Source organism: Vulpes lagopus, chromosome 2 (genome assembly GCF_018345385.1).
Source record: "Vulpes lagopus strain Blue_001 chromosome 2, ASM1834538v1, whole genome shotgun sequence".
NCBI classification, from domain to species: Eukaryota; Metazoa; Chordata; class Mammalia; order Carnivora; family Canidae; genus Vulpes; species Vulpes lagopus.
The window spans coordinates 28,320,682-28,334,846 of record NC_054825.1 but is presented as its reverse complement, the minus strand read 5'-3'; the positions used below and the strand labels follow the sequence as shown (position 1 = coordinate 28,334,846).

Here is a 14,165-nt window from a genome sequence, read left to right as displayed (position 1 = left end):
GAAGCATCCCCAAGTTACTATGAATAGTACCCTATACATTCCTTATCCTGCACAGCCTCACAACAATATTGAGCCTTTAAAGAAGATATTACCTACCGTACCTGAGCTAAAAATAGATAAATATATATTTGCCCCAGATTCACAGACAGGTAAAGAGTGGTTCTGCAAACTGAAGTCTACAGACCACAAAACATATAAGGAGGGCTCTTTCTCTATGCTCTCTAACAAGCACATCTCCACAAACCCCACAAAGTGGAAATGATGTTAAGATCACCATGACAAGTCTGAAAAAAATCTGGAATAAAAGACAAAAATTTTCAGGGGACACAAAGACCTAAAATGGATCACCAAATCCGCTGGGCTTATACACTAAGGAATGATTTATTCCTTGGCACAATAGAAGAAACCCAAATCAAGAAGCCAGATAACTTTTCTGAGTTAGCGAAGAATAACATCAACATGGCCCCAACTTCCTATTTACTAAAGTATACCAACGTTACAGTAAAACCTTACATGATTATAATTTCTCATTTCAATTTTTTTTTTTTTCAGAAAATAAAATTTAGCCCCACCCTCAACTAGCCTCCTCCTGCCTCCAGGATGGCCTTGGATGCTCACCACTGAGCCCGCACCACAGATTCTTCCAATTTTAGGAACCCTATCTACTCTAACCAATCAATAACTATGAAAAGATTGCAGATGAGAGTTGTTTCTGGGTATACAGCATAATAGAGCCTCTCATTCATACCAGTGAATATTTACTGAGAACCTGATACATGGCCTGCTTTGTACAGCAGAACAGTGGGGTAGGGATAGCATGATGGTAGGGTGAGGGTGAACAATTGTTAATAAAAGTAGTAAGAACAAACATTTTATTTATTTATTCATGACAGAGAGAGAGAGAGAGAGAGACGCAGAGACACAGGCGGAGAGAGAAGCAGGCTCCATGCAGGGCACCCGATGCAGGACTCGATCCCTGGACTCCAGAATCACGCCCTGGGCCAAAGGGAGGCGCTAAACCGCTGAGCCACCCAGGGATCCCCAAGAACAATCCCAATATTAAAGAAGACAACCTATACGGAGAGGCATAAGTGGAAGATGAGAAATATTTAGAAGATATAGTAAATATGATTAAATGACAAACTATGTCGCAGAAATTGTTCAGAGAAAAGGAGAGTTGAATATGTGCCAGTGTAGTTGAGGAGATACACAAATACAGAGATCATTCTGGGCAGATGGACAGCAGCGTCAAAGCACAAAAATGGATAATGTGCTTGATGGTGTGAGGAGCAGTGACAAGTTGGTCCTAGAGAAGTAAGAGGTAAGAGAAGCAGGTCTGGGGCAAGTACTTGGTTGGGGTGGATCTGCATGAGAAAAGCTCCAAAAGGGGTAGGCAGATCAGTTTAGATTTGACTTGGGAGGCAAGAAGAACTATGTTGGTTTTTTGGACAGAAGAATAAAAAAGCATTTTCAGAAGATGAGATGGGTAGTTCATGCTGCATGGACTGTAGGATTGGGACAAAGTATAAAGGCATGAAAGCCAGGCAGGAAACTTCCTCAGCAAACCAAATCTGGTATGATTATACCTTAAATGAATGAGGTCTAATGGCACCAATACAAAGAAGGGGAAAATCTAAAAGATGTTTCATAAAAGCAATCAACAAAGACCACTTAAAAGTAAAACTGAGAAGACTTACTACAGAAGTAAAAACGTATCAGCTCTAAAAATATAATTTTCTTTTCAAATAAGCATCAGAAAAGATCATTAAAATATGTTTATGTTTATTTTCCAAATAAATTTGTTAACTTCAATGCAAGTTTTATGAAGCAGACCACATTCAAACTAACCTTCAAATTGAGAATGTGATCCATTAATACAAAACATCTTGGTTGCTTCAAAGTAATATCAACAGGTCCTCCTCTTTGCTGAGGATCCCAATTCAGCATCAACTGAAGCCAGTTTTCCATGGGTTCTACTATTAAACTAGAAAGCATACAAAAATAGAGTGAAAATCACTATATTCTAGTTTTCTTTCATTATTGTGAAAAGGGTAATTTTATAGGTTGTCCATGTCCTTTCTCATTACTCATCTGTATCATTTTGTCTTACTTTCAAGTAATTCATGAAATGACAGGGGACAAACTTTTTTCCATAAAAAACAACCCAAAACCTACATATGTAAGTACTGGCAACTTCAATAGGTGAGTCCAGTTCTATTGTCCAAGGAACTCATTTACTTCAGTATCCCAGGAATCTTCTTGTAGCAGGAGTTCTTGTTTCCACTAGACCTGTGCTGTCCAATATAGCCCCCAGTCACAAGCAGCTATTTGCATTTATTAAATTAAAATTAATTAAAATTAAATAAAAGTTAAAATTGAGTTCCTAGCTGGTCCTGGAACCTCTGCTTAGGAGGCAGTGTACCTGGACTCTGCCTAATACCCAGAATTGTAAACTCGACCCAAGTGGCCACATTCTCAAACAGCTTCTGAGTGATAGAAGCTGGCCAAAGCCGACCACACATGACAAACACATATTGATTACGCACAACTCAACTGACATGTACCCCAAAGCAGTCATAAATATCATAAACAATCAAAAAAAATTTTTGAGTTCCTGTCTTATACTACAATTTTTCAAGTGTTCAATGTGGCCATCACAGACATAAAACTTTTCATCATCACAGGAAGTTTTACTGCACAATACTACTTGAAACAGACAATTCCACTGTTCTTTTATAATCCTAAAGAAACTGAGGTGAACTTTCTCAACTAAAATATACTTACCTACAAAGGCTATTTGGTTGAGGTAAATGGCTACTAAACCGAACTTCTCCTGTCATTTCTTCACATGCAAATATACACTTAGGATCCTTCTTCTTAATCTTCTCATGCCTATAAAACAAGTTACCTCAGTTGACAACTCATTCTCATACTCTTAAGATTTTTTTTGCCATTTAATTTTATTCAACTATGTGTTTAAAAGGCAATTACACATATGAAGGGGGAAGAAAAAAAAAGCAGGTAACTGAAAATTTACTTTACCATTAAGCACACCAAAGTTCTCTTCCATTTCTTACCAAGTAAATGGCTGCAGATGATGCAAAAAAGGCCTATATCCAGCAATACATTCAAACACCATGGTCCCAAAGCTCCAATAATCAACAGTGGCTGTATAAGGCTTATTCTCAAAGAGCTCTGGGGCCTTAAAAAGAAAAAAAAATGCTTCAAACATCAACACTAGAAGAGAAGAGCTACTTTATTTTTGGACTACTATATTCATGACCTTCAGAAGTAAGAACATGAATTCAAAGAAACAATTAATGTCTCACCAGATACTGCAGTGTTCCCACAAAAGATGTACACAGACTTCCTTGATCAACATCTTTGGCATATCCTAGATCAATTATTTTATGCATAATCTGCAAAACAATTAAGTATTAAATGAGAAATTTGAAAAGGAAAGGCAACAATATCCTTATAAGGCTCTGGAGAGGGTGGTGGGGAAAAGCTTGAGCTCTGGAATATCACAAACATATTTCAAGCCTGAGCTGCACCACTTATATGATCTTGATCAAGTTACTTAACTTCTCTCACTTTCCTACATAATGATATTACCAATGATCTTTACTTCACAAAATTATTATTAGGATTCAATGAAATAATGAAAGAAAAGAATAACATAGTTCCTTTGATGCATGGTAAAAAATGTTAAAAAAATTAAGTATAGAGTATAGTATATAGTAAGTAAGTATAGTATATAATTTTTATTTTGGCATATTCAGAATAAGACTGATCCATTAAACCAAAAGGGAAAGGTAAGGATGACTTCCAAAGTTGAAAAAGAATCATACCACTAAGTGAGTAAAGACCTATCTAACTTCAGGAATATCCTGAAGACTTTGGATGCAAACGAAGAAGAAATAGTTGGTGCCAAGCATACATGAAAGGCTCTTAAGAAGCACCATCAGTTTCATCACCTCAACTGACCACCATCATCACTAACTAAAGACCACACAATCCAATTCAAGGTTCAGACTCTTGGCTTTACATCTTTATTGGAATGGAACTTGGGTGCTAGTCACAAGAAAACTGCTCAAATTATTGTGATAAATACAAGTATTCCAGGAGTCAATGCATAATTTCTGGTTCTTCTCAAGATGACTCATTTAAGAATCTGAGAAATCAAGGTTTTGAATTTTACTTATATATAGCACTTAGAATTTGAGGGAAGAGAATGAGGTTGTTCTTTCTTAAATAAGAAACATAGTTAAGTAAATATACTTCACCAAATCCAGGATGTGTGTGTGTGTGTGTGTGTGTGTGTGTGTGGTATGTTGGATGTGCTTTGTAAGGGATTAACAAATTATTTTTATTCATTGTCTATTATCTCTACTAGATACTGTATTCAAAACCAGAAGTGCGCAAGATAGGGACAGTTCCTTCTCTAATGGAAACACTGTGTTAGAAGAGGAGACAAACATCTAAACACAAAACCACAGTTCAGTGAAATGAAGGCTGGGGAAGAAAAAGTATAAAATGCTATGGAAAGGCACCAGATTTCAAAGACTAATTATACCAGGGAATCTATATTCAATTGGCATGTAACAGTTCTTCAGGTTTTACCTACCTTTCCACCAACATCCTGAAGAACTATGTTTTCAGGTTTTAGATCACGATGTATTATTTTGTTTTCATGCAAATATCGGATCCCAGACCCTAAATAAAGTTTAAAATGTATTTTGAGGTAACAGAAACACTGAATTAAAAATAAATTCATCTCACATTTTGTACAGATCTTCTCTGATGTTCAAACTCTTTTTTTATTTAAGTAATCTCTACACCCAATGTGGGGCTTGAATTCACAACCCCAAAACCAAGTGTTGCATGCTCCTCCAACTGAGCCAGCCAGGCACCCCTCTGATGCTCCTATTTACACAGACCATCAAAACTATATGATTAATGGTATTATACCAGTTAATAGTCTCTCCACAGAAAATCCAGTTAATATTAAACAAATACTGTAGAATTACATAAGTCCCCCTAGTTTTCCCTCCCACCTAAATCATCCTCTTCAATTAGACTTGACCTCCATGACCTAGAAAAAGAAACAAAATAAAAATATATAGGGAGGAAGGCCTGGGTGGCTCAGTGGTTACAGTGTCTGCCTTTATTTAGCTCAGGGTGTGATCCTGGGGTCCTGGGATCAAGTCCCACATCAGGCTGTCTGCATGGAGCTTGCTTCTCCCTCTGCCTGTGTCTCTGCTTCTCTCTCTCATAATAAAATCTTTAAAAAAAAAAAAAAAAAAGAGGGATCCCTGGGTGGCGCAGAGGTTTGGCACCTGCCTTTGGCCCAGGGCGCGATCCTGGAGACCCGGGATCGAATCCCACGTCGGGCTCCCGGTGCATGGAGCCTGTTTCTCCCTCTGCCTGTGTCTCTGCCTCTCTCTCTGTGACTATCATAAATAAATTAAAAAATTTAAAAAAAAAAGAAAGAAAAAATATATAGGGAAACATATTCTTGGCTTCTGAACTTCCAAGGGCCTAATTAAGGATTTTTCAGGAGTAATTTTTTTTCTTAAAAGATTTTATTTATTTATTCATGAGAGACACATGGAGAGAGGCAGAGACATAAGCAGAGGGAGAAGCAGGCTCACTATAGGGAGCCCAATGCAGGACTTGATCCCAGGACCCTGGGATCACAACCTGAGCCAAGGGTAGACATTTAACTACTGAGCCACCCAGGTGTCCCAGACTAATTCTTTTTTTTTCTTTCTTTCTTTCTTTCTTTTTTCTTTTCTTTCTTTCTTTTTTCTTTTCTTTTCTTTTCTTTTCTTTACTTTTCTTTTCTTTACTTTTCTTTTCTTTTTTTTCTTTTCTTTTCTTATTAAAAAGGAATTTTATCCTATAAGTTGACTTGAGAACCTATAACTAAAGATGCAACGTCACTGGTAAATAAAATTACTATGCTAGGCAGAGAAGAAGGGGGAGCAAAATTGAATAAGGTAATTTCACACCATTCTTTGTTAGCACTTAGAGCATCTATTAGTCAAAAAATGGTCTCCTGGCGAAAAGCAAAAAAATAAAATATCCTAGTTTTAGCATCAACAAGAGTTAAATTTTTCTGATAATTTCTTATAGATGGTAAAAGTGTATGCTTTGTATAGTACATCAAAAATTCTTAATTCCCAAGTAGTATATAGATCCTTTTATAAACCAAAGGGGGACTAAATTATGATGGTATTTTCAAACTGATTACATACCTATATCACTCAGTAAAGAAAGTATCTGGCTTTCTTTAAGTCCACAGCAATTTTCTGGTTTATTGAGTAGCTGAAGAAAAAAAAAAAAAAAAGAAATCTAAAAATGTATACTGCTAATACTGCTGGGCAGCAGTAGCAACGCATTAATCACTATATACACTAAGAGAATATACACTAAGAAATGTCACAATTAAGAAAATGTAAGAAGAGAAAAATCACCAAAACCATACTCAGAATAAATTAATTTCATGACAAGACTTACACAGGTAGAGATAAAAGGGGAAAGTATGTGAAGGTGAAAAAGGTTGAAAACCTCACATATTTAAAAACAGCCCTACAGCAGATTTAAAATGACATGAGAAAGATTTGTGCTAGAAAAAAAAATTTTTTTTTTAAAAAACACAACTTCTTTATCAACATCTTAGACATGGATATTTTGGTCTAACACCATCAATCCACTCCCATCCTACAAACACTATCACCTACCAAAAAATGCATATTCTAAATCAGGGGTAGCAAATGTTCCCAGTAAAGGGCCATACAGTAAATACTTTAGGCTTTGCAGGGCACAAGTCTCTGTCATAATTACTCAACTCTGATGTTGTAGTAAAAAAAAACAGTCGTAAGAACAGGTTACAGGCCATAGTTTACTGAATTTTATTCTAGATCATCATATTAAATATGATTCAAGCATTGCTAAGGTTCATGATTTACTATCTCATCATCTCAAGGCATCCACACTACCTTCCGGAGATCTCCTCCAGAACAGTATTCCATTGCTAGAAGAGGTACATCATTAATTAAAAAATTCAATTCCTCAGGTACATCACAGGCCTTTACAACATTGGCGTGGTTCAACCTAAAAGAAGGGGAAAACATCATAATCAAACATTTTTTTTCTAAGGAAAAGATACTGGGTTTGAAATGGTAGTTAATTGGGGGGCAGAGTGGGGAGAACGGCTGGCATTATTTATAATATTCTAATTTCTCATTCTCATTTATAATTAAGAATTAATAATTTTCAAAAATAAAATATAGATAAGGGCACCTGAGCGGCTTGGTCAGTTAAGTGTCTGCTTCTTGGTTTTGGCTCAGGTTATGATCTTGGGGTTAGAGGGTCAAGTCCCGCATCAGGCTTAGCGGGGAATCTGCTTGGGATTCTCTCTCTAGCCTCTGCCCACTCCCTCTAAAATAAAGAAATCTTTAAAAATAAATAGAAGAGATAAAAATGTAGATAAATATAGATAAAAAACACTATCACTATCACTACTATTTCTATGTGCCAAGCAGTACCTACTTTACATACTTTAACTCATTTACTAGTCACAATAATCCTACTATAGGTAAATTCATTAATAGTCTCAACACACTTCAGAAAACTGAAGCACAAATTGGTTAAGTAATATAAGATCACACAGCAAGGAGGTGGTCAAGTAAGGATTCAAATCTGACAGTGCGGCTCCAAAGTCTATATCATACTGGTTCTCCCACAATCACTTACAATGTCACCCAGAGATAATATATTAAAATTTGGGCATATTTCCTTCTAGCTTTAATCTGTACATAAACACATTTTTAAATAAATGTTATATCTAACTACATACTAACTACATTTTCTAACATCTTTTTTTTTAACTTAATGATACATCATCCCAGCCACTATCATCATCATCATCACCATCAATGCAATGGATCTCAAAACTGGAATAGATTACCCAGTCCTAAGGGACCTAAAGAAACAGACTCTCCATGTGTAGGGCCTGAGTATTTATACAGTTAGCAAGGCTTCCTGGTGATTCTGTCACATAGCCAAGTTTGAGTACTTTAATAGTGAATTGAAAAAAGACCCTAGAGTCAGAAAGTACTTATTTCAAATCCAGACTCTATTAGCTAGCATTTGTATGACTCTATTTTCACTTTGCTCTCTCTCTCTCAGATCATTCACTTTGGGGAAAGCTAGCTGCCACGTCATGAAAATATCCATGCTTCCCTACTCAGAGGCCCATATGATAAGCAACTGATACCTCTAGCCAACAGCCATATAAATGAGCTTGGAAGTGGATACTCCAGCCCCATTCAAGTCTTTGGATGACTGCAGCTCCACTCAACATTTTAGGGTATTTCAAGAGAGATCTCCTGCATCAGAATCACTAAGCTAGGTCACTCCCAAATTCCTAAGCCACAGAAATTGTGAGATACTAAATGTTTGTTGTTGTTGTTTTTAAATTTATTTAAGTAATCTTTACACCTAACATGGGGCTTGAATTCACAACTCCAAGATCAAGAGTCACATGCTGTTCTGAATGAGCCAGCCAGGTGCCCCTAAATGGTAGTTGTTTTAAGCCGCTAAGTTTTGGGGTAATTTTGTATGAAGCAACATAAACATTATTCAACAAAAGTAGGTAGGAGTAAAGAAATGAGAATAGTGGTTATATTTAACTAGAAAGTATAATGGAGGGCAGTCTGGGTGGCTCAGCGGTTTAGCGCTGCCTTCAGCCCAAGGTGTGATCCTGGAGTCCAGGGATCGAGTCCCACATCAGACTCCCTGCATGGAGCCTACTTCTCTGCCTCTGCCTGTGTGTGTGTGTGTGTGTGTGTGTGTGTGTGTGTCATGAATAAATAAATAAAATCTTTAAAAAAAAAAAAAAAGAAAGTATAACTGATGAACATTGCCCAATATCCATAAGAAAAAGATTCCATCCACAGAGAGCTGAGTTTGAGAATATCTAGCTGGCTTTTTTTTTTAAAAAAAGAGTTTATTTATTTGAGAGAAAGAGTGAGCATGAGTTGGGGGGAGGTCCAGAGGGAGAAGCAGACTCCCCACTGATCAGGGAGCTTGATGCAGGGCTCAATCCCAGGACCCTGAGATCATGACCTAAGCTGAAGGCAGCTGCTTAACTGACTGAGCCACCCAAGTGCCCCCTTAGCTGTATTTTTTAAAAAAGATTTTATTTATTGATTCACAAGAAACACACAGAGACAGGCAGAGACATAGGTAGAGGGAGAAGCAGGCTTCCCGCAGGGAGCCCCAAGTGGGACTTGATCCCAGAACTCTGGGATCATGCCCTGAGCCAAAGGGAGATGCTCAACTGCTGAGGCACCCAGATGTCCCCTTAACTGACTTTTAAAATTAAACCTAATCATAATGTGATGTTATTATTTAAATCATAATAGAAAAGAAGAAAAATAGAAAATAAAGAAAAAAACATGTTCACCAAAATATCCTGAGAAGAACAGATTCCTCCCCTCCTTTCTTATGATGGCATCTGCCTGGGCTGCAGAACTGGGGAAATATAAGTCATCAAATACACTTACTTCTTCATGATCTGGATTTCATGACACCACCGTTCTCTGTTTTTGGTACTTAGTTCTAGGCGACATGATTTAATTGCTATTTTAACATCAAGTTCCTGCCAAAATAGAAAAACAGAGAAAAATATATTAATTAGGTTCTTGTGCGGATTTACTTGCTATAAAAGAAATGTCAACCTGAGGAAGCAAAACTCTTACTTTACTAACTAAACAAATTTATCCACAGCTCTCTTGAGACGTGCTTTTGCTGGGTAAATCATTAAGACTATTAAAGTAACGCTTCAAAAGTGATCTTCACCCCAGCTTCCATAATACGAAAAATCCACAGCAAATATCATACTCAATGGGGAAAAACTTGAGTTTTACCCCAAGATCAGGAATAAGACAAAGATGTCCACTCTCACTTTTATTCAACATAGTACTGGAAGCCCTAGCCACAGCAATCAAACCACAAAAAGAAATAAAAGGAATCCAAATTAGTAAGGAAGAAGTTAAACTTTTCAATATTTATAGATGACATGATACTATACGTAGAAAATCCTAAAGATTTCACAAAAAAAGACCTTGAATATCTGAAGCAATCTTGAAAAAGAAAAATAAAACTGGAGATAACACAATTCCAGACTTCAAGTTATATTCAAAGCTGTAGTAATCAGAACAGTATGGTGGCACAAAAGTAGACAAATAGATCAATAGAACAGAAGAGAGAGCCCAGAAAAAAAAAAAAACACAATTATATGTTCAATTAATCTATGACAAAGGAGGCAAGAATATGCAATGGGAAAAAGATAGTCTCTTCAACAAATGATGTTGGGAAAACTGGATAGCTACATGCAAAGAATAAAACTGGATCACTTTCTTACACTATACACAAAAATTAACTCAAAAGGGGTTAAATACAGGGAGGTCAGGGCCCACCAGTCAACTGAGCATCTGATTCTTTGATTTTGCCTCAGGTCATGATCTCAAGGGTTGTGAGATCAAGCTCTTTGGGCTCCATGTTGGGCATGAAGCCTGCTTAAAATTCTCTCTCTTCCTCTGACCTTCCCGTCCACCCCCCTTCCCCTGCTCATGCATGTATGATAGATAGATAGATAGATAGATAGATAGATAGATAGATAGATAGATAGATTCAAGACATCAATATGAGATCTGAAACCATAAAAATCCAGAAAAGAACACAGGCAGTAATTTCTCTGATATTAGCCATAGCAACAATTTTCTAGATATGTCTTCTGAGGAAAGGGAAATAAAAGCAGAAATACACCATTGGGACTACATCAAAATTAAATGCTTCTGCACAGGGGCAGTGGGGTGGCTCAGTGGTTGAGAGTCTGCCTTTGGCTCAGGGCGTGACCCTGGGGTCCTGGAATCTAGTCCCGCACTGGGCTCCCTGCAGGGAGCCGGCTTCTCCTTTTGCCTATGTCTCTGCATCTCTTTCTCTGTGTCTCTCATGAATAAATAAATAAAATCTTTATTAAAAAAAAAAAAAAGCTTCTGCACAGCAAAGGAAACAATCAGCAAACTAAAAGGCAACCACTGAATGGAAGAAGATATTTGGAAATGACATATCTGGTAAAAGGTTAGTGTAAAAACTGATATAATTCAAAATCCAAAAAACAAGTAATCCAACTAAAAAATGGAAAGAAGACATGAATAGACAGTTTCCCAAAGAAGATACATAGATGGCCAACAGATAACATGAAAAGTTGCTCAGCATCATTCATCATCAGGGAAATGCAAATCAAAACTACAATTAAATATCATCTCACACTCGTCAGAATGGCTAAAATAAATGCAATAAACAAGTTTGATGAGGATGTGGAGAAAAACCTTGTGCACTGTTGGTAGGAATGCAACTGGTGCAGCCACTGTGGGAAACAGTATAGAGGTACTGTGAAAAGTTAAAAAACAGAACTACCCTATGATGAAGTAATCACACTACTGGGTATTTACCCCAAAACTACAAAAACACTAAGTTAAAGGGACACAGACATCTCTACGTTTACTGCAGCATTATTTACAATAGCAAAATTATGGAAGCAACCCCAAGTGTCCATCAATATATGAATGGATAAAGATGTAGTATAAAATGGAATGTTATTCAGCCATAAAAAGGAACGAAACCTTGCCGTTTGCTACAACACAGATGGAGCTAGAGTATAATGCTAAATAAGTCAGCCAGAGAAAAACAAATACCAAGATCTCACTCATATGTGGAATTTAAAAAACAAAACAAACAAGCAAAGAAAGAGACAGACAGACAGACAAACCAAGAAACAGACTCTTAACTACAGTGAACAAACCAATGGTTACCAGAAAGGGAGGTAGGTGGGGAGATGGGTGAAATAGATGATGGGAATTAAAGTGTACACTTATAATAATGAGTACTGAGTAATATACAAAATTTTTGAATCACTATATTGTACACCTGAAGCTAATATAACACTGTATGTTTACCAGAATTAAAATAAAAAGCAATAAAAAAGAAGATAAAAGAAAGAGAGGGAAAAAATCTTGACAGGTCAAATGCCCAAGATCAGACAGACACATTTTTTTCTCTCAGAGGAAATAAAATAAAAGACCTCTTGTATTAATATATTTAGAGCTGAGGATTTTTAATAATACTTAAATGAACACTTCTTTATAGAATGAACCAAATCCCTTTTACTTTTTTTAGTGATTTAAGAAAAGTCATACCTGTCACCCTGGTTCATAGGTAACTAACAATTTTTGTTTAGAAATACTAAGAAAAGCTGTAAGTTATGAAAAGTGAGACTCTCAGGTTCCAAGTTGGCTTGAGAAGAAACAAACAATCAAAGTTCAAACATATCAAAGCACACAAGCAGAAAGTAACTGAGGCTGATCCCATTACAGGTCTCTTCAGAAAACTGTCTCCCACACAAAGCTAGAAAAATACAAAGACCAGTCTCCCCAACAAACCCCTTTTTAAGCTTAATCAAGACAGCTAACAAGGACCCCAGCCTTCAGTGTAACTAGAATGAAGATGATAATTCAGGGCTACCTGGCCTCACTAGCAAGAAATAGCTTCAATATAACCAAACCAACAAGAACAAAAAACTCCAAAATGTGTTCCTAATCTTTACGTTTCAAATGACACTTAAAAAATCCTAACAATGGCCATATTTCTATTTCCGTATCTATAAAATGAACTTAATAGCTCTGGTAATTTAGCCAATTCTGACCAAAATTAAACCCAACCTGATGCACATTACAGAAATAGCCAGACTCATCACATTCTGGCAACAGTAATAATGCAGCCCAGGAAGAGCAGTTAGGCCCAAAGAGGAAGAAAAAACAATATAGTACATAGATGAAGAAGCAAGACATTAATTTGTGTAGGAAATTCTAAATGAGAACAGAAGGATGATGAAGGGGAAAAAGAGATAATAAGACAGTCCATATACAAAGAAAGAAGAAAGGAATTAGGACACACTACAATCTAGCTTAAATACAGTCCTAACTCCCTTCAACCTTTCTTCCGTTTTGAGCAGGTACCTGGCTGTAGTTAGGTCCCATGTAAGCTTTTACCACCATGGAGACAATGTGGTACAACCACAAACAATAAGCTCTAAAAAAGGAAATATTCCAGAGACAGATGGTGGTGATTGTTGTCAACAATGTGAATGTACATAATAACCACAGAACCGTACACATAAAAATGGTAAATGCTATCTATTTTACCAAAATAAAAAAACTGGAAAATACAAAGTTAAATTAGTTTCTTTACTAAAGAACTTCTCAGAGCTTTTAATATGCTAATGTAGATTATCACTCTCCAACTGAAACAATATTACATACAGAATTTACCCAATGTATTTGACTACAGTATCCTTTTTTCAAAGCATTTCACAGGACTAATTTTCCCAAACACACTTTGAGAAGTGCTACATTATTCCCTAGGAAGAATTCTTTGGTTATTTTTGCCACTCTATCATATCACTTTATAAATATCTTTGTTATATAGGTTACCACGCTGTACTTAAAGTGTTTTTGTGTCTACCTCTTCCACTAGACTTGAAATCTCCTTGAGGGCAGAAAATACGATTTTTGTTGACTGGGATACCATCAGCACCCATCCCAGCATAATAATCAGATAAATAAACCATCTCACATCCTTTTCTCTTCCTCATTGTGATTTAAGAGATATAGATAAAATACTGGGGACATGGCTTCCACCAAAACACAAAGATCTTGAAAACTGTTAAGGGCAAATCCAAAGTCAGGCTTGGAAAAGTAATGAAGCTATTTCCAAGTCTTAGAACAGAGTATTTCTTCTCTTTCCACTACAAGTCCAGTTGTCAAATGTTCCAATTTGAGGAAAGAATCAGTCTAGATACCTGGAAAGTTCCTGAGAGATTTCTAGGATTCTAGAAGAACCCAAATCTCTTCCATTTAATAAGTAATTAATTCCATGGAGACAGAAAGTAGAAAGGTGGTTGCCAGGGGGCAGGGGGAGGAGGAAATGGGGAGTTATTGTTTAATGAATACAGTTTCAGACTGGTAAAGTGAAAAAGTTCTAGAAATAGATGGTAGTAATGGTTGCATACCAATGTCAATGTACTTAATGCC

General features: G+C 36.6%; 1 protein-coding gene across 5 annotated transcripts in view; it reads right to left on the bottom strand.

The window, feature by feature from the left end:
- CHUK (component of inhibitor of nuclear factor kappa B kinase complex) overlaps nt 1-14,165 on the bottom strand; it is a 37,945-nt gene that overhangs the window by 21,881 nt on the left and 1,899 nt on the right. For all 5 annotated transcript variants that reach the window (XR_005985945.1, XM_041742881.1, XM_041742883.1 and 2 more), the window contains exons 2-9: nt 9,576-9,670; nt 7,005-7,119; nt 6,261-6,330; nt 4,628-4,716; nt 3,330-3,419; nt 3,078-3,202; nt 2,785-2,892; nt 1,849-1,984 (exon numbers count right to left, since the gene is read on the bottom strand). Coding sequence is in view for 4 of the 5 variants with exons in the window: in XM_041742881.1 (XP_041598815.1) it covers nt 1,849-1,984; nt 2,785-2,892; nt 3,078-3,202; nt 3,330-3,419; nt 4,628-4,716; nt 6,261-6,330; nt 7,005-7,119; nt 9,576-9,670 (828 nt within the window). In the remaining variant the exon portion in view is untranslated. The remainder of the gene's footprint in view (nt 1-1,848; nt 1,985-2,784; nt 2,893-3,077; nt 3,203-3,329; nt 3,420-4,627; nt 4,717-6,260; nt 6,331-7,004; nt 7,120-9,575; nt 9,671-14,165) is intronic.